Source organism: Podarcis muralis, chromosome 16 (genome assembly GCF_964188315.1).
Source record: "Podarcis muralis chromosome 16, rPodMur119.hap1.1, whole genome shotgun sequence".
Classification (NCBI taxonomy): domain Eukaryota; kingdom Metazoa; phylum Chordata; class Lepidosauria; order Squamata; family Lacertidae; genus Podarcis; species Podarcis muralis.
In genome coordinates, this window is record NC_135670.1 from 14,495,987 (window position 1) to 14,521,567 (window position 25,581).

A 25,581-nucleotide genomic window follows, 5' to 3' on the forward strand; every position below is an offset into this window, starting at 1 on the left:
GGGGGGCGGGGCAGAGAATGAGGGGTGGTCGTGGCACATGATTGACACATTCCTAACCCTAAATGAGAACAGTTACAAATCTCTGCCGGCTGTTGCTGCACTTTCTTCCACATCTCTCTGGCTCTCCACTTGCTTTCTAAAACTTTTAGTTAATCCCTTAAAACAAGAGTAAAACTTTAACGGAGTGAGCTGCTTACTGTTTTACATAAATAATCCACTCAAAGACCTGGTAAAGGGGCAAGCCAGTAAGATTCCCTGGCAAAAGTGAGGAGAGAACATTATTTGACCTGTGGCTGCTTCTGAAGTTTTCCTCCTTCACCAAAGAGTGGATTCCTCTTGCAGGATTGAAGAATAAACACCAGGGAGATTATATATATATATATATCCTCCAGAAGAAGCCTGAGTAGCACATGGTGAGTGTGGAAGAGAAGACACACAGACTTCTAGCAAGTGTGTGGCTCCATTCCCAGACTGGCAGAAGACCCACAGCTTCCCAGAGAGATAATTTGAGCCATTTTTGATCCAAAACGATCCCGCCGTCCTGTTGAAAGCTGTTTGTTAGGTAAATTAAGACACTCCCTTTAGCGAGACGATTTTGTTTGTCTCCTCCACAAGCGAGAGAGCCATCGCCTCCAAAGGTCCTGCGGTCACAACCAGGCTCATATTAAACCAAATATTTCCAGCTGCGGTGGATTTGCTAAGCTGATCTGCCTTAATTTTCCCACGACAGGGTTTTGAATCTTACCTTAACGCTGAGAGAATTTGCTTTTTGGGCTCGCAAGGTCTATCTGCCTGTCCATCGCTCCATCGATCTACACAAGCCACTGCAACTCCCCAAAGCAAGGAATCTCTTGGAACACCATGACTTTTGCAGAGTTCCTGGACCAAGTCGGAGGCATGGGCCGCTTCCAGTTTATCCACACCATGCTTCTGTCCATCCCCATTGTGCTGATGGCAGGTCACAACCTTCTCCAGAACTTCACCGCTGCCATCCCAGGACATCACTGCCAGATCCACATCTCCACCAACAGCAGTGGGTACCCCAACACCACTTGGCCTCTGGAAGCCAGCGACCTGCTCAGAGTTGGTATCCCCACGAACAGCAAAGAGGAGCCGGAAAAGTGTCTGCGTTTTGTCCATCCCCAGTGGCATCTCCTTGACTCCAATTCCACCAAGGCAAACCAGACTGAGGCGGAAACCGAGCTGTGTGCTGATGGATGGGTGTATGATACGACCACATACACTTCCACCATTGTCAGCAAGGTGAGAGGGGAAGAGGGGAAAGGTTAGCTTGGAGGAATGAAAAGTCTGGAAGGGAGCAGGTACGTAAGGGAGCATATTATATGCCAAATGAATGCATATTGATGGAGGGCAATGTTGCTCAAACTTGGGTTCCTCAGCTGTTGTTGGACTACAACTCCCATCATCCTTAGCTAGCAGAACCAGTGGTCAGGAATGATGGGAACTGTAGTCCAACAACAGCTACAGACCTAAGTTTGAGAAACACAGATGCAGGGATTTAGTCTGAGCAGTTCTGGAGTGGTTTCCAGTGTTGCATCTGAGGATTTCAGATAACTGCACCAGAAATGGGAACGGGAGCAGAAATCACCACCCTTCGCATGTGCGCTCGAGGTCAGGAAGGGAAATCATGCAAGCAAATTGCTACTGTTGGGTTTATTCGGTCCACAAATGTTACATAAATAATGACATTGTTTTCTGCATTGTTTCTGACACCCCCCTTCCGCTGAAATGCATGGAAGTTCGTTATATAGCCATTTACGCAATTCATTATGTTGGTTTCGGCCACAGCAGATAGTGAGACAAATAGCACTGGTTTCAGCAGAAGCCGAGCTGCAGCAGGACAGAAACGCTGCTGATTGCGAGGAACATGGAATGGGACGGAAATGTCTGCCTCCTTACATCCTTAGTTGGAGTTTGGAAAGCAATAATAACAGCGTAGCAATGTAGGTGTCTTATGCACAGTTGGGCCACCCTGATTGGCTGTGGCTCTCCAGGGTTTCAGGCAGGGAACTTCCCAAGCTTTCCCCAGAGACGTTATTTGAACCCAGGACCTTTTGCATGAAAAGCAGATGCTTTACCACTGAGCTACAGCACTTCTCTCCCCCACCCCTTTTATTTAAAAGAAAAGGGTAAGATCTTCCTGGTTCTTCAGAATGGCCAATGGTCAGGAATGATGGGTGTTGTAGTCTAGAGGAGTAGTCTGGAGGTCCACCTCTGCGTCAATTGCTGAGCTCCTTTGGAGAGGCCTTCCAGGTTTGAGACTGTCCATACAGTACATCACATTGTTTTTAAATGCCTTTTGAAAGCCTCGCTGTTTCCTCACTTGTCGCTGTGTAGCTTTGCTTTAACCATTGTCCAACTCCTCCCAAGGTCATAACTTTGCTATTCCCCTCCTCTCCTCTTGATGTAAACTTTTCGGGTGGTCCCGTCTCATCTCGTTTAAGGGCTAAGCAGGAGCCAGTGTGGGATTGGGGCTGGAGTGGTCTTTTCCAGATATGTTGGCGATTGAATTTGGGGCAGTCTGCACATGCTCCGACCCTTCTCTCAGTCGGCGCCAATGTTCACCAGATGGCCTTGGGCCAGTCGCCGTCTGTCAGCCCGATTTACCTCACAAGGTTGTTGCAAGGTTAAAATGGGGTGCCTTGAGCTCCTTGGAGGAATGATGGGATGTAAATGTAATTAAGAAAGAAGTTGTTCTCATTTTACAAATAGGAAACTGAGGCGGGGAAGAAAGATGGGGTGAGGTGGGAATAGATAGGCAGTGGCGTAGCGTGGGGGGTGCAGGGGGGGCCGGCCGCACCAGGCGCAACATCTGGGGGTTAGGGTTAGGGGGCGCAAATCCACGGGTTAGGGGGCACAAATTACTTGCCTTGCCCCGGGTGCTGACAACCCACGCTACGCCACTGTAGATAGGTAGACAGTTTTGTGCAGCAGAAATGAGAATGGTGGGATTTAAATCTGGAGCCAAGCCCAATATAATCTGTCCAGAGAACCAAATGTTACTTTATTTATTACTCCATTTATATCCCATCTTCGAAGGAGCTCAAGGTGGTGTTCCTGGTTCTTCCCCCCCCTCCCCATTTTTATCCGCACATCAACCCTGTGAGGACGGCTGGGCTGAAAGCCACACACCTGGCCCAAAGTTATTCATGTCTGAGTGAGGATTCGAACCCTGGTCTCCCAAGCCCCAGCCCATATCTCTCACCACTGCACCACTCCGGAGCGGGCAATAGCCGAGAGCCTCCACTGCTGGATCTGATGAAATCTAGTCCATCAACCTGTGTTCTCGATCGTTTGGAAAGCCCTCAAGCAGGGCAGGCAGTACTCAGTGGTACACTGTCCCTCTGCATGGAGGCTCTGTTCTATCTTGAATAACAATAATCAGTAATTGGCCATCTCCATGCATTTCTGTAAGTGGATGAGAAATCTGTGTGTGTGTGCCTTACAGGGTTTTGTGGGCTTCAGCTTCCTTCAGCCCAGAGCGTAGAAGAACAATTGTTGCAGAGCCCTCCAGGTGTGGTGGGGGGCACCTGTATCCCTCCATTTGGACTACAAATCCCATAAGCCCCAGCCAGCATGGCCAATGATCAGGGACGATGGGAGCTTAGCAACATCTGGAGGGCCACTGATACCCCACTTCTGCCCTGCAAGGAAGAGGGAGAAGGTAGCAGAGAGAGGGAAAGTGAGCCTTTGGGACTTTCCAGCAAACAAGGGGTTCAGCAACAGGATCCACATGGGGTGTTTGCGTCCGGTGGATAAACAGGGTGGTAATTGACAGCCCTGCTGGGAAGAGAATAATTTAAAGCCAGCAGGCACTGCTGCTGGCAGTGATCTTGAGCCAAGGGAGCAGCTGGTTTTTCATGAGACAGCAAAATTTTTTGTCCTACATTCTAGTCCTTCAGCTCCCCCTTCATCCTTGTCGTGTTATAACAAGCCACAGGGGTGGGAAGGTGGGTGCTGGAGGCGATTCTGTGCTCTGCCAGGCCTTCTTATAAAAACAGATAGATGTGCAGGCAATCCAGCCAGACTCAGCGTTCATTCAGCCTTGTATCTGGGTAGCTTTGCACACCAAAGTTTGTTCTGTACAGAAAATCACCGCTGTCATTTGGTAACTAGGGAAAGGCCCTCTGCACATGCTCAGAAACACACGTGCAAAAGGCTAGCTTCTCAGGTTTGAGAGCTGAGCACTGGGTGTGGACAGAAGCAAAGGGTCCCTTTATCACATACACAGCCCAACAAGACAACGACAAAAATCCACCAACAGCATACAAATCAATAAGGCTAACCTGATCCAAAACACCCACCCACCCCACTCACACATGAAAACAAAGACCACCACAGCCAACCACAAATGAATAACCACACCCTCGGCCAACCCCAACCTCTCTCACCACCAAAGGAACACAAGCGAACAGCAAAGAACCTGCACAAGCAACGCTGACACCAAACCCTACATATAGTAAGTAAAATAGAAACATCGCCACCCGACCCCACCCCGACCCATCTCCCCCCCTCCACCTCTTTCTCCCTTTTCTTCCTAATGTCTCAACAAACGAAACTGATTTGTAAAAATGTTACATGGGGGAAAAAAGATGAGAGACATTGTAAACACTTTCGTAAATCGAGAAAATCTTTAATAAAAAAAGAGAAAAATAATAATAAGAAGAAAAGGGTCCCATTGCCTGTTGAGGGTGCAACTGCAACAATCCTGGGTGCAATTGCAACCTTAGCCACTCCCAAACCCATGGCTCTGTGGCCCAGGATGCTCCCCTCAAGCTTCTGTCCCCTGACCCAGTCTCCTTCTCCTACAACAGTGGGATCTAGTCTGTGAGCGACGGAAGCTTCGGGATATGGCCCAATCGATCTACATGGCTGGTGTGCTGGTTGGAGCAGTGGTCCTTGGGGGGTTCTCCGATAGGTAAGCTGAATTCGCTTTTTTGTGATAAAACAGACACCTTAAACAAGACTTGAAGGTAAAGAAATCTTGGCAATGGTTGGAGATAAAGAAATCTTGGCAACGGTTGAACTACCCTTGAGCCCAAGAGAGGGTTTAGTCCTTTTTCTTTCAAAACCTACGTTCACTTCTAATTGGTTTACAAAGAGCTGCTATCTACTAGCCGCACCATGGCAACCAATAGTTCTGAACAGAGTTGATCAATTCACTACCCTTCTGCCTCATACAAAATGTTGCTTTTCTGCTATCTGCTACATGAAGACTTGTTCGGGTCAGGAGAATTTATTGTCCTCTTGACTTGGAAGTTTCTGCTTTGGAAGGTCGACAGCTTCTTGCCAGGTAATGAGTGAAAGGGCGCTGCTTTGCATAGCAGAAATGCGTCTTCTGCTCACTAACTGGGGGTGCAGGGACACAAGAAAACGGATTTTTCAACTCTTAAAATGAACACTCATTGCATTAAGTTTGGAAAACAGATATATAAACGTTTCCCAACTAACTAACACACCTGCATCTGGTTTTAGTTTCAAGGTTTTAATTAGCAAGCGGACAGTTAAATGAGGGAAGAGAGACAGAGGATATAAGCATAGGTTTGTGTGTGCTGTGTGTTCAGGTATACTTCCTGGGCCACAACATTCACCTGGGTCCCAGGTCACAACACCTAGGCCAGCCCCCCCCCCACAAAACCCCACATGGATACATTAAAACCAAGGGAGGGAGGAAAAAAATACATTAAAAACATATTGCCCATTTCTAAAAGGCCAAAGATAGTTAAATGCCAAAGGCCTGGGAGAAGAGAAATGTTTTCACCTGGTGCCTAAAGATATATAATGAAGGTGCCAGGCGAGCCTCCATGGGGAGAGCATTCCACAAATGGGGGGCCACCACAGAAAAGGCCTGTTCTCGTGTTGCTACTCTCAGGACCTCTTGCAGAGGAGGCACAAGACGAAGGCCACCCCAACATCACCAATGCCTTGGTATTCCAGCTGTTTTCGCTTCCCTGTGCCTGCAGGTACGGCCGCAAGCCTCTCCTCATTTGGTCCTTTATGCAAATGGCAGTGATGGGGACCTGTGCAGCCTTTTCGCCCAACTTTATCTCCTACTGCATCTTCCGGTTCCTGAGCGGCATGGCGCTCTCTGGATTTGGCCTCAGCATCGCCTGTTTGGGTAAGAGAGGAGCTAGTGGTGCTGGCTGGGAACTTTTGCGCAATGTAGGGATTTATCTGAACATTCTATATTTGATTCATCAATGGAGGATATGTCTGTCAATAATTAGTAGCAAAGCAGCCTAGACCAAGGCCTGCCAGTTGTGTGGACACTTCTCAAAGTACAGTGGTACCTCAGGTTACATACGCTTCAGGTTACATACGCTTCAGGTTACAGACTCCGTTAACCCAGAAATAGTGCTTCAGGTTAAGAACTTTGCTTCAGGATGAGAACAGAAATCGTGCTCTGGTGGCGCAGCGGCAGCGGGAGGCCCCATTAGCTAAAGTGGTGCTTCAGGTTAAGAACAGTTTCAGGTTAAGTACGGACCTCCAGAACGAATTAAGTACTTAACCTGAGGTACCACTGTAAACAGAGGAGTTTGGCCACAGGACACTCTTCATTTGGCCTAAATTAGGCTTCCTCAAACTCGGCCCTCCAGATGTTTTTGGCCTACAACTCCCATGATCCCTAGCTAGCAGGACCAGTGGTCAGGAATGATGGGAATTGCAGTCTCAAAACATCTGGAGGGCTGAGTTTGAGGAAGCCTGGCCCAGATATCTTGTTGGACTAGGGAGTTGGTGGAACTGAGACAATAGCTGAAGCTCTAGCCCTAATACACAATATGAAAACTGACAAATTGCTAGGTTTGGATGGCATCCACCCAACAGTTCTCAAAGAACTCAAATGTGAGATTGCTATTTTTTAACAGAAATATGTAACTGGTGCCTCAGATCCACCAGAGGATTTGAGAAGTAGCTAAGGCAACACCAATTTTTATAAAGGGATTCAGAAGGGAACCTGGAAATGATGGGCCTGTTCACTTAATGTTGGTCCTAGGATAACTGGTGGAAATTTTGGTTAAAGGTAAAATAGCCAAACATACAGAGGAACAAGCCTTGCTGAAGCAGAGTCAGCATGGCTTCTGCAAGGGCAAGTCCTGTCTCACTGGCACTCTTTGACAGTGTCAACAAGCATATAGATAGATGTGATCCGGCTGACACAGTGTCCTTAGACTTTCAAAAAGCTTTTGACAAGGTACCACACCAAAAACTCCTGAGAAAGCATAGAAGCATGGAATAAAAGGAGAGGCCCTTTTGTGGATCAGGAAGAGGTTAAGTACCAGGAAGCTGAAAGTAGGAATAAGTGGAAGGTTCTCCAAATAGATGGAGAGATATAGAAAGTGGGGTCTCCCAAGGCTCATTATTGGAACCTGTGCTTTGTTGTTGTTGTTGTTGTTGTTGTTGTTGTTGTTGTTTAGTCGTTTAGTCATGTCCGACTCTTCGTGACCCCATGGGCCAGAGCATGTGCTTTTTTTACTTGTCCATAAATGATCTATAGTTAGGGGGGAACAGTGAGGTGGTCTGGCTTGCTGGTGATACTATATTGTTCAGGGTCATAAAAAGAAAGAGAGATTGTGAAGAGTTCCAAAAGAACCTCCCCAAGTTGAGTGAATGGGCAATAAAATGGCAAATGCAATTCAGTGTATACAAGTGTAAAGTGTTGCATGTCAAGGTAAAAAATATATTAATTTCACATATATTCTTATGGGGTCTGAACTGGCAGTGACTGACCAGGACTGGAACCATGGGGGTCCTAGTGGATAGCTCAGTGAAGTTGTTGACCCAGTGTGTGGCCGCTGTGATAAAGGCAAATTCCATGCTAGGGATCATTAGGGAAGAAACTGAAAACCAACCTGTGACTATCATAATGCAGTTAGACAAATACATGGTGCAACTGTGCTTGAAATTAAACATTAGGGAGAACTTCCTGACGGCAAGAGCTGTTCAACACTGGAACGGACTACCTCGGAAGCTCGTGGACTCTCCTCTCTTCCTATGTCCTTATGGCAATGTTGAGCTAGATGAGCCAATCTTCTGATGCAGTAGTGGGAAAAGTTCAGTACAAAATGGGTGGCAAGTATTACAGGGGTTGCCAGCCTGGTGACCATGGGCACCAGTGTGCCCACCAGTACCTTTTCCCCCCTCTTTCTTTTTTCTTTTTCCTTTCTCCTCCTGTGATGAGGCTGCACTTTAATATTTTAATGTTTCAATATTTTGTTGTATTTTAATCTTGTTTTTAAGTTGTATTCATTCAACTTGTTTTTATTATTGCTTGTTAGCCACCCTGAGCCCGGCCTTGGCTGGGGAGGGTGGGGTATAAATAAAAATTATTATTATTATTATTATTATTATTATTATTATTATTATTATTACCTCCTATCTTGCCCATGAAATATCTCAATGAATATCCTTTTTAAAACCTGCAGTTTGCAGAGACTGTTTTCTCTTCCTGCTGTTTCTCAGTTTGCACTGACTTGGTTTGTTCTCCATGCCTGGCCTCATGGCAGCTATTTTGTCAATGGCACCCACGACACTGTCTCAGAATTCCAAATCTACCATTTCCCCTAGAAAGGTCGGCAACTCCCGATGCAGGGTCTAAATTCCATACCGGAAGGCCCAGGCGGATGATCTGTCGGGTGTGAGTGGCAAAGCAAAAACCTGAAAGTGTTTTCCTTTCCCTTCCAGTTGTGGAGTGGATTCCTACCAAGTACCGCACCATCACCATTGCGGTCACTGGCTTCGTGTACACGCTGGGCCAGATCCTGCTGGCTGGCTTGGCCTACGGCATCCCGGACTGGCAATGGCTGCAGCTGACTTTCTCGGTGCCCTTCTTTGTTTTTCTCCTCTACTCTTGGTATGTTGTGCTGCCAGTGTGGTGTAGTGGTTAAGAGCGATAGACTCGTAATCTGGGGAACCGGGTTCGCTTCCCCGCTCCTCCACATGCAGCTGCTGGATGACCTTGGGTCAGTCACACTTCTCTGAAGTCTCTCAGCCCCACTCACCTCACAGAGTGTTTGTTGTGGGGGAGGAAGGGAAAGGAGAATGTTAGCTGCTTTGAGACTCCTTCGGGTAGTGATAAAGCAGGATATCAAATCCAAACTCTTCTTCTTCTGCTGCTCAGATCGGACCCCTCCTCCTCCTCGGGGTGCTGTGTTGGGGTACAAAGAGATGCTGGAATGCTGTTTTCAAATAAATAAGCTTGATATATATAACAAAACAATTGAAATGTATCCTGTGCTTGGCCTTATGCTCTCATCTGCTCAAGATTACCCCAGTGATGACCTCTTGGTCTTTCTATTGACAGCCGCCCATATGGAGATAGCCAGATGCTGGAAAAACTGGCACTGGGCTTAATATCGATTTGTGGTACACCAGTGTATGGTCAATAGAACTGGCTGAGAAATTGACATGTCAAGTCAGAGCGGCAAAGGGCAAGCAGGAATCCCTATTCCTTTTATAACATATGGCAAATGTTTACTGAATACATAAATTGTTCAGGCCGTGGCAGGAATACACCCAACACTCATGGAGAAAATGTCACGTGATGTTTTAGAGCAATCAAACAAAATTTTATTACACAGCATGACAAAAGTCTGTAATTTTATCGGGACAAGTCGTTTGTGGTTTACTTTTGTAACAATTGTTTCTGCAAAAGGTGTTTTCTGTACCATGAAAAATGAATAAAAACATTTTTTTAAAAAGACTACAGAGAGAGAACTGGATTAGAATGAGAAAACAGGGTCAATTCAAATATTTGCAAGCATATTCAAGTCAGGATTCTTTTCTCTTCTTCATTTTCTTTAATCGAATTCTCCCTCCTTGAGAAAACAACAACAAAAGGATTCAATTCCGTTTTACCACCTGAAGGTTTGTGGATGGATTTTACTGTTGGCCGAGATGACGAGTCTTGGCTTCTTTGGCACAGGTGGTTTGCAGAGTCAGCTCGCTGGCTGCTCCTTTCGGGAAAGGCGAGCACAGCTGTCAAGGTCCTCCAGAGGGTTGCCCGGGTCAATGGCAAGGAGGAAGCTGGAGCCAGCATCACCACAGAGGTATGAAGCCGGTGGAGGGAGGTGGCTCTCCATATCCAGCTGGCTGCAAATCCAGATGAATCTATGTAGAAAATAGAAGTCTTGGGAGCTTCTGGAGAGCAAAGCCTGCTAGAATCAGGGCACCTCCTGGTGAAGCTGATATGCAGCATTTACACTGATTTGCTTGCACAAAGCTTACACAGAAGTTAGATTATGGGCTCCTTATTATTGTGCATTCATGATGATTTGGTCCTGTTGGTAGAATTGCAGCAGTTATGTGCAGTCCCGCGTTTATTTGCTCCTGCAAAACTTTTGGGGCAAGTCATACTGACCTGCAAGTCGCTGCTGAAATCCTGTAACTCACTTCCCTCCCAAATTTGGACTTTATTTGAGATATGAGGAATACAGCGAGGAAATGCACAATGGAAGGTGTGGGATCACATTTGCTTGACACAATAGCAACCAAGTTCCCTGCAGGCAAATCAGTGTAAATTCTCAATAAACAGCCAAGCTTTGTGGGTGGGGGGAATTGGGATAAATGCTCAATAAACAGGACATCTGGGAATTCCTGCTTTCACTGAAGGGAAGCTGCCTGTGTAAAACAGGCCCTAGAATTTCCTGTTTGCAAATGTTAACCCAGATTTCCCTAGGGTAAATCACACGATCAATTCTCACCAAAATCTAGTTTTGTGCTGTGCATTGATTGTGCTTTTTAGGAGGAAGAGCAGTGGCTGATGCTGAAGGTCAGCCTTCCCCAGCCTTGTGCCCTCCTCATGTTGTTGGACTACAACTCCCATCATCCCTGACTGGCAGAGGCTCATTGGAGTTGTAGTCCAATGATGTCTCAAGGTCTCTGGCTCGGAAAGGCTGCTTAAGGACATGGGCGTAGCTGGGGGCCAGAGAGGCAGCTGCTGTCCCCCCTAAATCAAGCAAATAATTAAAAATACTTAACTAACTGACCAATTACATCACCATTTATGTCTGTTCTGCTCTCCCAACGTAATGCCTGCCCCCCCCTAAAATAAATCCTGGCTACGCCCATGCTTAAGGACATCACTGGAGCTCACCCATGTTTTTACACACCCACCTCCTGCCTCTCCTCTCCCCACAGGTCCTGCTTTCCAACATGGAGAAAGAACTGTCCACAGCCAAGGCCTCTTACACCATCTCTGACCTGGTGCGCACACCAGCCATCCGGCGCATTTTCTGCTGCCTCTCCATAGTGTGGTGAGAGAACTTGTTCCATCTGAGCAGACTCAGGAAGGAGAGAGTTCCATTCCGACTTCGGGAGCCCGAGGGGAGGGAGGTTTAGGCACTGCCTGACAATGTGACCCATTCTCAAAGCACAGGCACCAATATTTATTGCTGTAAAATAGGGATGGGGGACATCAAGCCCCGGGAGCGGATGTGACCCTACAAATCTCTCTATCTGGCCCTTAAGAGTCTCCCTCCTGAACCACACCTCTTACCAGCCTGGTTTTGCACTCTCTTAAGAGTGTTTTGGAAACATGCCCTTGCTTCTTGCTTGCCTGGATGGATGGAGGATGCGGCAGTATGATTGAGCACATGCAGTGAAATATACTCAGAGTCCTGCAGTGATTTCATGCTCTTTATTGCAGCTTGTAAAACAGTGATGAATTCCCCCCCAAGAAAACCTCAGGCTTTTATATACATTCTTTACACAACGAGTCCCATCTGATTGGCTGATTCTGCTTCTCTCCTGGAGCCTGATTGGGCTGCTGCTGCAAGCCAATCAGTTGTTGCATTCTAGGATCCTCTTTGCCTATTGTTCTAGGATCCAAGCTTAGTACATAATGTGCAGAAACTAGTCTAATACACAAAGGCAACATTTACCTTCATTTCTCTGCCCACCTTTGCCTATGACCTCATGCATCACTGGTACATGGACTCCAGAAAGTTGTCTGGAAAGCTGCTATTATTATTATTATTATTATTATTTGTATACTGCCCTTTATATACTTCCCTATGTATACCACAGGTCTCAGGGCGCTTCACAGCCTTTGGCTGGAAAAACATTCTCCACTCCTGCTTTAAAACTATCAAACTGCAGCTTTCATACAGCATGCTTTGGGACATCCTAACAGAAAACTATATTGTTTGGTTCAACTCTTGTTCATAAAGCTCTGAACTATTACATCTCCAGCAAAATCCACTTGCAGTACCTTAGATCTGAGCTGTGTAATAGCTCTGACTGAGCAATCTTTATGTGCATTAAAACTGCTCAGGACAAGCCTTACAAAGATTTCTCCTTTGAACTAGCAGCTCAGGTCTTGAAAGGCCAGCTGAAGGTCTAAGATTTGCAAAACAAGGAGCTACTTTGGAATACAGTCACTGAAGCTAGTTGGTTCATTGGTTCACTGAAGCTAGTCTCCACTGGTTGGGGAAAAGGAGCACAGACCCCTTTCTCCTCCATGGAAGGAAAACGTGAAGGTTCATGGAAATGTCAAAGGTTACGGAATTTGTCTGATTATTTAAGAGACAGAAATTCAAGATTTTCTGGACTAAATGCTCCCCTTTCATTTAATTTATTAGTAGTAGTGTTAATATTACTATTATTAATTTATTACTTAAACCCCACCCATCCAACTGGGTTGCCCTGGCCATTCTGGGTGGCTACCAACAGAATATAAAAACACCATGAGACATAAAACATTAAAAACTTCCCGATACAGGGCTGCCTTCAGATGTCTTCGGAAAGTTATGTAATTGTTTGTTCCACAGGGCAGGCACCATAAATGGGAAGCTACAGTTTAGAGACTGATTTGTCAAAGACTCGTTAATGTTGTCTGTTAGGAAGACTTTTCCAAAAGCATCCCATAAATTATCAATTCACTTATTTATTCAGCCAAGGAGGTCCCAAGAGTGGCTTACGTACGCTCAGTAAAAATAAGGCCTTTGCTGCCTGTAGGCTTACAGTCTAAGAGACATGACAAAAGCAAAAAAGTGACGAGGAGGGAAAGCGAAGGCAAGCAAGTTTGGGCTCCAGTTCCTAAAGTTGCATAACGTAATGACCCACAGGAATGAAACAGTCCAGGGAGAGGAACTCAGTGGAGCTGGTCACTCAAGAGTTGATGAAGTAGCCCTGCTTTGCATCTCCCCTTCTGCTGCAGCCTGAGGAAATGGCTGCTGTCAGGTGACAGTTAGAGCAGGAGGAGCCTCTTCTCACACCTTCTTGAATCTTGCCTTGTCTCTATCTTCACGTCAGGTTCTCAGTCAGCTTCTCCTACTACGGGCTGGCCATGGACCTCCAGAATTTTGGTGTCAGCATCTACCTCATCCAGGTCATCTTCGGGGCTGTTGACTTCCCAGCCAAGGTGATCGTGACCATTACCATGAGCTACATTGGGAGGAGGATCAGCCTCGCGTCCTTCCTCATCCTGGCTGGCATCATCATCATCATCAACATCTTTGTGCCCCCAGGTGAGGGTTGGCTCACTTTCCGCCAGGCCTCACCTTTCACTTTTACCTTTCACTTTCACCTTTCACTGCAAGATGTCCAGCTGGAGACATTTTGGCACAGGCTGAAGGCCCAAAGAGCACCACCTCCCACAGATATGCTGAGCCTCTGATCTCCTTCATTTCCGAGATCTCCACAAAGCTAAATGTTTTTGTCACTCTCACAAAGCACAAGAAGACCCTTGTGGTCCCTTCCAACTCTATAATTCTGTGATTCCAATTTATTATCAGCACTGCAGCCATTGAGTGGCGGTGCCTCTGCATCAATATTACAGCCACAGCAAGTTTATAAGCCCAAAGCACAACCTTTCCAGTAGGTATAAGGAACCTCAGGCCAAGGAGCTGAATGCGGCCCTCAAGACCTCCCTATCTGGCCCTCTGGAACTCTTTCTGGGCTACAGTTCCTCCCCAGCCATATCTTCCTGAGTGTTTTGGCTGGAAATGTGTCCTCGAACTCTGATAATGCTTCTTACTTGCATGTGTGGAGGACACGGGTGGGCGGGCCAATTCATTAGGAGAAATCAGCACTAAAATGTGAGAATAGAAATTAAAATCGCAAATTGCTGCAGAAATGTGGAGAGCCAAGTTTAAGTGGGGAAAAATGAGAAACCAATGTGTTAGTCTGTTAATTATTCTTGACAAATCTGCACATCAACCCTATATAAAGCGGGAGGGGGAGGGAGTCCCTCAGCTGCGCACTTTGTTCATGCCACACTCTCTCTGACCCATCCCACCTTTCCCCCAAAGATTTGCAGACGATCCGGACAACGCTGGCCGTCATTGGCAAGGGGTGCTTGGCAGCGGCCTTCAACTGCACCTTCCTTTTCACGACGGAACTCTACCCCACGCCTGTCAGGTGAGGAGCTGCTTTTCAATACAGTTTCTCCCTTGTTTACCTGCTTCTGGGGCTCCTGTGGAAATGGAGGTAGCTTTAAATCAGGGGTCTCCAACCTGGGACCTGTGGGCACTAAGGTGAGCCCCTCGCTACCTCCTAGGGTGCCCTTGAATGATCTCAATAAATACCTGCCATTGAAATTCTACTCAGTATTGATCCAGTGCAGATTGCAATGTATAGTTAGCAGAGTAAAAACGTTGCAGGATTCCAAAAAAATAGACCAGAGGCATTTCATCCAGCAGAGCTTTACTGATACTGAGGGCAAATGAGCATAACGGTCACAAATCCAATACATTCAGGATTGGCCCTGTCCATAAGAAATCCAGTTGCAGCAGACTTAACTTAAACTTACAATAACTTATAATAAGACTAAAACCGTAACACTGTATACAGAACATCACACCAGCAGGCAGGCAGGCAGGCAAGAAAGAAAGAAAGAAAGAAAGAAAGAAAGAAAGAAAGAAAGAAAGAAAGAAAGAAAGAAAGAAACCCAGGATACTCCTGGCCTCACTATTATAGTCAGCATGACCTTGACAGAAGAGATAACAGAACCAGTTTGAGCTGGCTGTACTCAGCTTCTCAGAAGGAATAACCCAAACATCAGGAACCTTCTGCTTTTCTCTTTCACACAGAGAAGCTTCCAGAACCCTCTTGAATTAAGTAGAATAGGAAAGATCTCTACATATCAGCTCAATGCTTTCTGCACTAAGAAATGCAAACTGACAAAAAGCCTGAATGCACAAGAGGCTGGGTTTTCTCTCCCTAGAAGGAACATGCCCCCTCAGCAGAGCTGGCCTGTCCATGGGGCATGGGTAGGTGGTTGCCACAGGATGGCAGACTCTGGACGGCTTGGAGGTGTGTCGCTGCTGCTGTGCATCCGTTGGCGGCGATCGCATGGCAGGTGCCCTTTTCTTGAGGTTTGCCAGAGATCCCTTGACCCAGCCGTATCTCTTGCCTGCTTTTCTTACCCTGCCACCCACCCCCACCCTAGGCAGACGGGGCTCGGTTTTGGCAGCACCATGGCCCGGGTGGGAGGCATCATCGCCCCGTTGGCCAAGATGATGGAGGACTACTCTGCCGCCCTGCCGCCAATCATGTACGGAGCAGCTCCCATCCTTTCTGGCATCATCGCTTGCTTTCTGCCTGAAACCCTTAATGTCCCCCTTCCAGATACCATTGAAGAAGTAGAGAACAGGTAAGTCATAGAATCATAGAATCATAGAATCATAGAGTTGGAAGAGACCACAAGGGCCATCGAGTCCAACCCCCTGCCAAGCAGGAAACACCATCAGAGCACTCCTGACATATGGCTGTCAAGCCTCTGCTTAAAGACCTCCAAAGAAGGAGACTCCACCACACTCCTTGGCAGCAAATTCCACTGTCGAAGTTCTTCCTAATGTTTAGGTGGAATCTTCTTTCTTGTAGTTTGGATCCATTGCTCCGTGTCCGCTTCTCTGGAGCAGCAGAAAACAACTTTTCTCCCTCCTCTATGTGACATCCTTTTATATATTTGAACATGGCTATCATATCACCCCTTAACCTCCTCTTCTCCAGGCTAAACATGCCCAGCTCCCTTAGCCGTTCCTCATAAGGCATCGTTTCCAGGCCTTTGACCATTTTGGTTGCCCTCCTCTGGACACGTTCCAGTTTGTCAGTGTCCTTCTTGAACTGTGGTGCCCAGAACTGGACACAGTACTCCAGGTGAGGTCTGACCAGAGCAGAATACAGTGGCACTATTACTTCCCTTGATCTAGATGCTATACTCCTATTGATGCAGCCCAGAATTGCATTGGCTTTAAGTGACTCTGTTATTTGTGGCAAATACACTTTTATTTATTTCATTGAACTATATTCACACAGATATTATTTGTTGCAAAGTATTTATTTTTAATTACATTTATATACTGCCGTTTGTCTGCACCAGCTGAATTTTCTACATGATCTCCAGAGGCAGCTCCACGTATAACATATTGTAGTACTATAATCTAGAGGTTATCAGGGCATAAAGGTAAAGGTAAAGGGACCCCTGACCATTGGGTCTAGTTGTGGCTGACTCTGGGGTTGCGGCGCTCATCTCGCTTTACTGGCCAAGAGAGCAGGCGTACAGCTTCCGGGTCATGTGGCCAGCATAACTAAGCCACTTCTGGCAAACCAGAGCAGTGCACTGAAACGCCGTTTACCTTCACGCTGGAGTGGTACCTATTTATCTACTTGCACTTTGACATGCTTTCAAACTGCTAGGTTGGCAGGAGCAGGGACTGAGCAACGGGAGCTCACCCTGTTGCGGGGATTCAAACCGGCTCTGATCGGCAAGCCCTAGGCTCTGTGGTTTAACCCACAGCACCACCTGCATCCCTTATCAGAGCATAGACAACAGAAATTAGGCTGTCCCTGTCCAGATATGGGCACAGCTGGGTCACCAGCCCAAGATGGTGGAATGTCTCCACGCCACCTGAGCCTCAAGCAACAGCAAAGGATTCAGGAGTATCCCCAAGCTGCTCACCTGCTCCTTCAGAGGGGATGTAACCCCATCAAGAGCAGGCAGCATCCCATCCATCTGGTCTAGAGAACTGCCCACTAATAGTCCCTCAGTCTTATCTGGATTGAGCTTCAGTTTGTTGGCTCTCATCCATTATAAGACAATATATCAGTCCAGCACATCCACTGCCTCACCTGCAGATGTAAAAGAGAAGTAGAGCTGTGTGCCATTAGCATACCAGTTGCCTCAGTTGGTTAGAGCATGGTGCTGATCCCCGTATGAACCACTTACACATTCCTGCATTGCAGAGAGTTGGATTAATCAGTGTTTCCCAACCTTGGGCCTCCAGCTGTTTTTGGACTACAACTCCCATCATCCCTAGCTAGCAAGACCAGTGGTCAGGGATGATAGGAATTGTAGTTCAAAAACAGCTGGAGGCCCAAGGTTGGGAAACACTGGATTAAATTACCCTCAGAATCCCTCCCAGCTCTAGGATTGCTGACAACATACTCCAAAACTCTGGATGACCCCATTCAGTGGTTCCGAAGTAATCCATAAACCTCAAACAGCTCAACTGAACAAGACAAGAACATTTTATATCATATACGCCTCGATACAACGAAGTGTTCTACCTCATACATCCTGATGGATCATATTGTTTCATATTCTTTTATAACTTTACCATAATGGTTCCACAAGTCATCTGAATGTGTCAAAGCACTGTCAGTCCATAGCCTGTATCAGGCAACTATCTCTTCCTGTTATAATAAGAAATAACATTTACCCATCTATCTACTTCTCAAACAGTGCCTTAACTTAGCATTTTTGCGGCCAATTCCCACTGTTCATCATTCCAGTCTTGGACAGACTGTATAGTAGATTACCTCCACTTTTCCACATAAGGAACCCTTAGCTGCTGCTAACAGCTTGTATACTTTTGAATAGTATAATTCAGAACAAAATATTTGTGTATCCCATCCTTGGAATTTTCATGATGAAGGGCGGCAGATTAAATACGTGTTAGTCAAATGCCCATCAGTCCTGCTGCATCCCTTGCAAAATGGATTTGGTGGAGCATATGAAACAGAGGGAAGAAAAAGCATGGCATTTTGTGGTTTAGGTGGAAGTGTTGAGTCATCAGCTTTTGATTTCAAAACACTGGCCCTTCTGGGAGAAGGTGGAGCTGAACTCCAGAGCTCAGTTTTCATGCTTGGGCTTGAAATCATAGGAGCAGAGGGTTTGAAGTTAGGGAGAACTCAGATTCGGTTCACATTTAAAGGTGAACTTACCTAATTCACACATTCCAGAAGATGTAAGAATTGAAGCACAGCTGTCCTTTGGAATTCACACTTCCTTGGCTCTTGCTGTGCAGGTCTCCAGCCAAGCAATGTCAGCAAAAATGCACATAGCATCATAGAATTTTAGAGTTGGAAGGGATCCCGAGGGTCATCTAGTCCAACCCCCATGTTAGGGTAAAGTGTGCATAAGAATGCATATATCCGTGCAAAATGCACTAATGCATTAAAAAAATTGCTTTGCAGAAAGGTGTAGAATTGGATACAAAAGTGAGAATATTAGGAGAAATTTGCACGGAGATGCTGAGGAATTGTCACGAGGGCAACAAAAACCACCCACCCACTGGTGTGGAAATGTGGAGGACTGAAAGTAAGATTAGAAAAATGATAAATGGAGAGAAAGTGAAATTCTCATCCCACACTTTCTGCTTTACGGCCCCGTCATTTCCCTTCTTGCAAAAAGTATGATCTTAGGGGCAGCAGGGCTTCCTTCTGAAGAGCTCCAAATCGACTATAATTGTACAACCTGAATTTGCAGATTATGTGACTGAATTTCACAGTGTTACAGAAAAATCTAGGTGCGAGGCTGCTCAGTCACCCAGCTCGTTGGGCAGAGCCTGCGGGTCCCTGCAGAATAAGGGAAGGAGTCCAGCCACCAACCAGAGCAAATAGCTGTAGACCAAAGATTATGGCGCAACAGGTTCAAAAAAGAAAGTTTGAACTCCGAGGATGGGGTGACAAGGACTTTTAAATGTTTCCCACCATATCCCAGAATACAGTTCGTACAGCATCATTGCTACATCATTGCTACATCACTGACATGTCACAAAAGGGGAGGGGTAGACAGGGGCTACACTAGTTCAACCTTGGCAAACATGTCCAGACAAGTCCTTGGTACAAGGTTAGCATAGGCAAAACATGTCTAGGCACCTCTCAAGTACCCATCATCAAAGGACAATAGAGCTCTCTTTGTACATCCATAACCTGGGGCAAGTCCCATGATGGGCTTTTGGAAACTATCTGCTCAGCAATTGTTACCCCTGGGCACTTCCCTGGGTGGTGGAGGTGTATCATGTCCTCACGATTGAGGGATTATGGCAGGGGAGTCGTTTTTCCGAAGGCAAAATAGTGTTGAAATGGAGGAAACTGGCAAAGGAGTTGATTTTATATGATTGTTCAGGGACGCGGACTTATAAAAAATATTGGGGGGGCCCGGGAAAGCTCATGAATAATAAATAAGCTCATGAATATGCAAATAAAGTGGCGCCGCCGCCTCGTGAGCGAATAGGGGAGAGCGTGCTGTGCCTATTAATCAGCTCCAAAGGAAATTGGGTGGAGCTTTTGCTCGGGAGGGAGGGCAGGAGGCATGCAGCCCGCCCCTCCCTGTGCATTTTGGGCTGGGGGAGGGGCGGCGATGGCGCTCTGCTGGAGGGGCGCCGGAGATTATTGGGGGGGCGGAGCCCCCCCAAACGAATTTTTGAGGGGGCTCGGGCCCCCTCAAGCCCCATGGAGTCGGCGCCTATGTGATTGTTAAAGCTTCCCTGAGCTGTCAAGTCAAAAGCATACATTTATGCATAATATTTGTAACATTTAAGAACTTTAAAGATGTCCGCCCGCACCCCCCGCCCCCGTAATTTCCGTAACAACACCGATAACAGTGACTGCCTGGAAGCAAATCAAGTGACTGCTCAAACAAATCAAGATTAATTCTGAATGTACAGGAGGTCTGGAGCACCCAGAGGCCACCAATATCTGGGGGTTCTCCAGACCTGCCTTATAGCAATGTTTACGTATATTTGAACATAGAGGGGAACCTTCCAAATTTATTTCTGTGCTCTAAACAGGATTGGGTGTCCCCAGATACTGAGCCTCTTTCAGCCCCATTGCTGATCTTTCTTTCTTTCCCCCCTGAAAGGTCCAGAAAGAAGACAGTGGAAGAAATAGCCCAGGAGAAGATTTTGCTCCAGAGCCCAGACAAGGCCCTGTTCAAAGAGGCTTGCTGATCCACAAAGGCCTCCGACCTTTCACGTTTCCCTGATGCTTGATTCTGGGAAAAGAAGTCTTCACGATACTTTGCTGACTGCTTGTTCTGAGCTAATCCCGGGGAATGCTTTATGAATGGGGAAACCGTGAAGGTGTGGGAAGATTCTGGGCATTTTTGAAGGCACTTTTAAAAAGAGAGCTAGAGAGAGAGAGAGAGAGAGAGAGAGAGAGAGAGAGAGAGAGAGAGAGCGCTAGTGTCTTATAATTTGATCTTTACTTTTTCCTTTTATACCCCAGGGGGGTAAAGGGAATAGGACTCTCCCATTTTCAGTTGCTGGGAGGACTCAGTGCAATAACAATAAAGACGAGGGTGCCTCTGAACATGTGCAGAGTGCATTTCCTCATTCTAAGGGGCCCACTTATCATTTTAGAAAGCAGTCCCAACCTACACCTATCTCATACCTAGAAACAGAACAAACTACCACTGCTCCTTCTAGGGCCACATTCATACCATAGATTAAAAGCACTATGATGCCATGGCTTTCCCCAAAGAATTCCAGTATTTTTAAAGGTGTTGAAAGTTGTAGGAGATCCCTATTTCCCCTTACAGAGCTACAATTCCCAGAGTTCCCTGTGAAGAGGGGTTGATTGGACTCCATTAGACTCACCATGACTTAAGAGAGTCCACAGAACTAACCACTTCTAAGCTTCCTTCCAGATTAGTGTTGTTTTTGAGGGTGTTTTCTGCAACATGTTGCTGTTGCAATAAAAGCGCATTAAGGGTATTCTGAGCCATCCACATGCCATTCTGTGATGCTTCCCCCATATTGCCACATTATTGCTATCTGGAGGAAGGTATTTTTCTTTTTTCTTTCTTCTTCTTCTTTGGCGATCACTTGTAGCTGAGTAAGATTGTCTTCCATAAACACTGTTTTAACAATAAGTCCATAAATGACTGTGGAGGCCAATTCTGGAACCACACATCCTTCCACAATGGGGACATTGGTTTCTGGGCGGGAGTTGATCACGGTGTGGATTTGCCGAGCGTGTCTTCCTCTTACCACGTTTCTCCCTTGCGTCCTGAGTTTGAGTGTCTTCAAAACCCATGACACCTTTGGTAAAGGCTGTTCTCCAGTTAGAGCACTCGCAGGCCAGTGTTTCCCAGTTGTCAGTGTTTATACTACATTTTTTCAGATTTGCCTTGAGACAGTCTTTAAACCTCTTTTGTTGACCACCAGCACTTCCATTTTTAAGTTCGGAATAGAGTAGTTGCTTTGGAAGACGATAATCAGCCATCCACACAACATGACCAGTCCAACGAAGTTGATGTTGAAGAATCATTGCTTCAGCACTGGTGATCTTTGCTTCTTCCAGTACACTGATATTAGTTCTCCTGCCTTCCCAAGTGATGTGTAAAAATTTTCGGAGACACCACTGATGGAATCTTTCAAGGAGTTAGAGAATTCTGTGGTGACCTATGTAACATTTGTAAGCTTCTTTATATCGTATTTTGTGTTTTAGCTTATATTATTTAACTCCAATTAAGATTAAACTCTTAACTATCGTCACCTTCCCTACAGTAATACTCAAGAAACATGCCACAGGTAGTTTCAATGCTTTCTTTTTATTATGTTTTGAAAGATGTGACCCATGCAAAACTTTGGCAACCTTGAGAATCTTATCTGTAACTTGGATAATTGTTTTCTCTAAAAGTATAATCAGAGCTTTCCATACTTTTCATGCTGGTGGCACACTTTTTAGACATGCATTGTTTCCCAACACAGTATTTCAGTTTTACTAGCAAACTGGAGGTTAAACTAACCCCTTTCCATTTCTGGGAGGAACACGGGGAGCCTTCGCGTGACACAACTGCACACTGCAGCCGACACACTAACGTGTCACAACACACAGTTTAGAAAGCTCTGGTATAAACTTTTTCCACCTGTGGAAACAAACCATACATAATGAGCTAATGTTTCATGGGCAAGTGTCAAACCTAAGGTAATATTGGAAATTGGGAAATGTGGGGGGAAGCTTTTCTGGCAAATAACTTGTGACCAATGTAACGTGACCAATATAACATGCGAAAATTCATTGACAGACACCCACAAATAAATGCCTCCAAAGAAAGACCCTGTGCGTGTGACATTTTACTATGCATTCAACAAGTTGCAGGTCAACATCAAGATCATGTGGGAAGTTTCAATGCCTGTGGCAATTTACACTTAGCTATGGCAATACCCATATGATTTGTCTGTTTTCCACCCAAATTTTATCATTTGCAGGGAAGACGAATGTCACAGAAGTCCCCATCTTTAGAAAGAAGATTTCTTACTAATGAATATCATATTGGCTAACTGCTTTCTTTTCAATTTCCTAGTCTCAAATTCAACAATAACAAAGCTACCAGCTGACACAAGTACTTCTGCAACTATTCCTGATTCTGCATTTTATTTCAGCACAATTACATTTCCCATCAGGACGTTATTCTCTGGGTTAGTGGTGTTTGTTTAAATATTATGTTAAAACTCATTAACACTTTGTGTTCGGACCTGTTTTCAACCTTTACTGAAGTTGTATTGTTGCCTGAGGCAAGGCAAGAGGCCTTCAGCTCCTGAGGTGAACTTTTGCATCTCTAGATCAGGAGTGGGGAACCTCCAACCCATGGACCGGCCTTGGCCCACCAGGCTTCCCCATTTGGCCCATGAGGAAATTTGGGGCAAGCCATAAGTAACGGCAGAGCTTGACCGAAAGGGTGGCGCTAGCCCAATGCTGCTTTGTGCAGCTCCCAAAGAGCCTGACCAACAGCACCGCACAAAGCGAGGACCTAGCGCTAAGCAGGATCGATCCCCCTTCACACAAGCTGACACAAAGAAAGAGGGATCCTGTTGAGTTTGGGTGAACATCCAAACTCAGCCCAAAGCAGGATCACACCCTGCCATCAGAAGAGCAGGTGGACACAACACCACAAAATACCTTGTTTGACTGCCAGAAGTTTAATGTCATCTGTTGAGCTAGGGTTGCCATATTTCAATAAGTAAAAACCAGGACACCCCAAAATTGTTGAGCTTTTTTTAAAAGATCCAGGACAAAGCACTGCCTGGTAGAAAGAGAGATGCTTGATCTGTGATGGAATCCAAAGCTGAGACTAAGGGAGAAGGAATATTTGTGGGGATGCTGCAAGCCCCTCCATCGAATGCTCGGGTTATGTGCAAATGAAACCATATAGCCTAAAGACACCACAGTCTCTGCTCACCTTCATCCCAAGAAAATGTGTTACTGCTATCCGGATGGGCACTTCTGCACGATAGCTCAGCAAAAGTGGGGAACATCCTACCAGCGGCCTAGGCATTTATGTTATACAAAGTTACAGGATTTCATCAGGAAGGTACAGGACATGCACTGATTGGAGATAAAGCTGTTTGTCTACCTCAAAACTATTGGACGTGTCTAACTGCCCTGATACCATCATGAGCACAAATGATGGATGCAGAATAAAAAGGATGTCTGAAGGGGGCCTTAGACTGGGCTTTAGTGAGCATTTGTTCTGACTTGTTTGCAGGGCACTAATACAGCAATAAGCATTTGTCCTGTGTTTGCCCTAACTCCTTTGCAGGGTGTTTACATGTCTTCCTGTTAACCATTCGTTCATCCCGTACTTTTCAATGTGCTTCCCAGTCACTTTCCATAACTGCAAAAAGTCTACTTTTTTTCAAAAAGCCTGTTTGTTGCAATAGGGTGACAGAGCAACTTTAATCCATGTTGACTGCGCAAAGATAAATTTCCCATATGCTCTTGAATCTTTCCTGCAAAATAGTGACAGTCTAAAAAACACCCCCAGAGATGAAAAGGAACCTCTTCTTTGCAAACACAGTGACCGGTTATTTTATTTCGAGTATTTACTTCCCACTTAATGTTCAGAATTCAAAAGCGGCAAATTGGGCATGATAAGTTTGTCCTTTGGGACCAAAACCTTTATCCAGTGCTGGAGATCTTTTGGAAGTTTTTGCAAGACACCAGGCTTTAGAAACAATTATAACTCAGGAGAAATAGCATTCTGGCCAGTAAGGTAAAGGTAAAGGTACCCCTGCCCGTAGGGGCCAGTCTTGCCAGACTCTAGGGTTGTGCGCTCATCTCACTCTATAGGCCGGGAGCCAGCGCTGTCCGCAGACACTTCCGGGTCACGTGGCCAGCGTGACAAGCTGCATCTGGCGAGCCAGCGCAGCACATGGAACGCCGTTTACCTTCCCGCTGGTAAGTGGTCCCTATTTATCTACTTGCACCCAGAGGTGCTTTCGAACTGCTAGGTTGGCAGGCGCTGGGACCGAACGATGGGAGCTCACCCCGCCGCAGGGATTCTAACCGCCGACCATGCGATCGGCAAGTCCTAGGCGCTGAGGTTTTACCCACAGCGCCACCCGCCAGTAGGTGGCAATAATCAGGCCCATTCTGTGGCCTTGCGGCACCATAGAAATAAATCTTGAGTTAAGATAAGGGTTTTTGTTTTGTTTTTTTACAAGCACATCCCTGTTTTAATCTGTGAAATGTTGGTGGGTAAGAAATGCTGCCTGGCCAAGATGTTTACTTCTGTTAATACTGGCAGAAAGCAGGAATCTTTTTCCTTAAAGGAAGCGCTGTTGTTTTTTAAAAACACACACCGTCCAGCTGGTTTCTGCTTTCTGCAAAGGCCGCGTCTGAAGGCCTGTGTCCAACGCCACCTGTGTGGCTAAAGGAAGGATGGAAGGAAGGAAGGATAACAAGACTGCTGGGTTGGATTGCAATAGTAATAATAATAATAAACCCACACAGAGTAAACACTTGTTTCTCTTTTCCAAAATTTGGAACCAGTTCTCGAGTCCCCTTCCCAACTGCAACCTCCTTTCCCTGCGGGCCACTACATCTCTCATCTCCATAGCAATGGATAAGGCGACCATTTTATGTCTGTCAGGGGAGGGGAGGGCCTGGGCCTGCCTTAGTTTCCTCTCATGTTGTCTATGAAGTGCAAGGAAAGAGAAGAGGGAGAGGGGAGCATATGAGGAGGGAGCCAGTGGTCATTTGTCAAGAATCACAAGGCGGAGGTCAGCTCGCCTCACCTGCATTTCCCCACAGCTTTTCCCTCCAGCCCCAACTCGGTCAGTTTTTTCTAACTGAGTCTGGCAATTTGCCTCTCTGGAAAAGGAGAGAGGGACAAGAGCAATAAAACAACAGCCCCTCAGGAAAGCTGAGGAAGCAAGATGAGGGGGAGAGAAGATGGGGAAAGTGGAGTCCTGAAGCTGCAAGGGCCCTTCATCTCCCTGGCAGGGCTCCTGTGCCCTCCACAGATGCTTGACAGGCAGAAACCCAACAGGTGAAGTGCTTCACTTAATCCCCATGCCAGGGGGAAATCAGAGGGATTTGGAGTGTGTA

The 25,581-nt window shown here is 46.1% G+C and overlaps 1 protein-coding gene across 1 annotated transcript; it reads left to right on the top strand.

Annotated features, from left to right (window-relative positions):
* Window positions 1-147: 147 nt before the first annotated feature.
* On the top strand, window positions 148-22,307 carry LOC114587066 (solute carrier family 22 member 6-A-like). The gene is made up of 10 exons (XM_028710981.2): window positions 148-1,263; window positions 4,836-4,939; window positions 5,985-6,139; window positions 8,704-8,872; window positions 9,944-10,067; window positions 11,158-11,273; window positions 13,273-13,487; window positions 14,271-14,379; window positions 15,410-15,613; window positions 20,108-22,307. The coding sequence occupies exons 1-10, from the start codon at window positions 862-864 to the stop codon at window positions 20,193-20,195; spliced, it is 1,686 nt and encodes a 561-aa protein (XP_028566814.2). The 5' UTR covers window positions 148-861; the 3' UTR covers window positions 20,196-22,307.
* Window positions 22,308-25,581: the final 3,274 nt, after the last annotated feature.

Bases quoted from the DNA above. Each gene is read 5' to 3' on its own strand.
- LOC114587066 (XM_028710981.2), top strand. From the start codon at position 862: ATGACTTTTGCAGAGTTCCTGGACCAAGTCGGAGGCATGGGCCGCTTC. The intron at 10,068-11,157 runs GTATGAAGCCGG...CTCTCCCCACAG, and splicing joins GAGCCAGCATCACCACAGAG to GTCCTGCTTTCCAACATGGA. The intron at 14,380-15,409 runs GTGAGGAGCTGC...CCCCCACCCTAG, and splicing joins CTCTACCCCACGCCTGTCAG to GCAGACGGGGCTCGGTTTTG.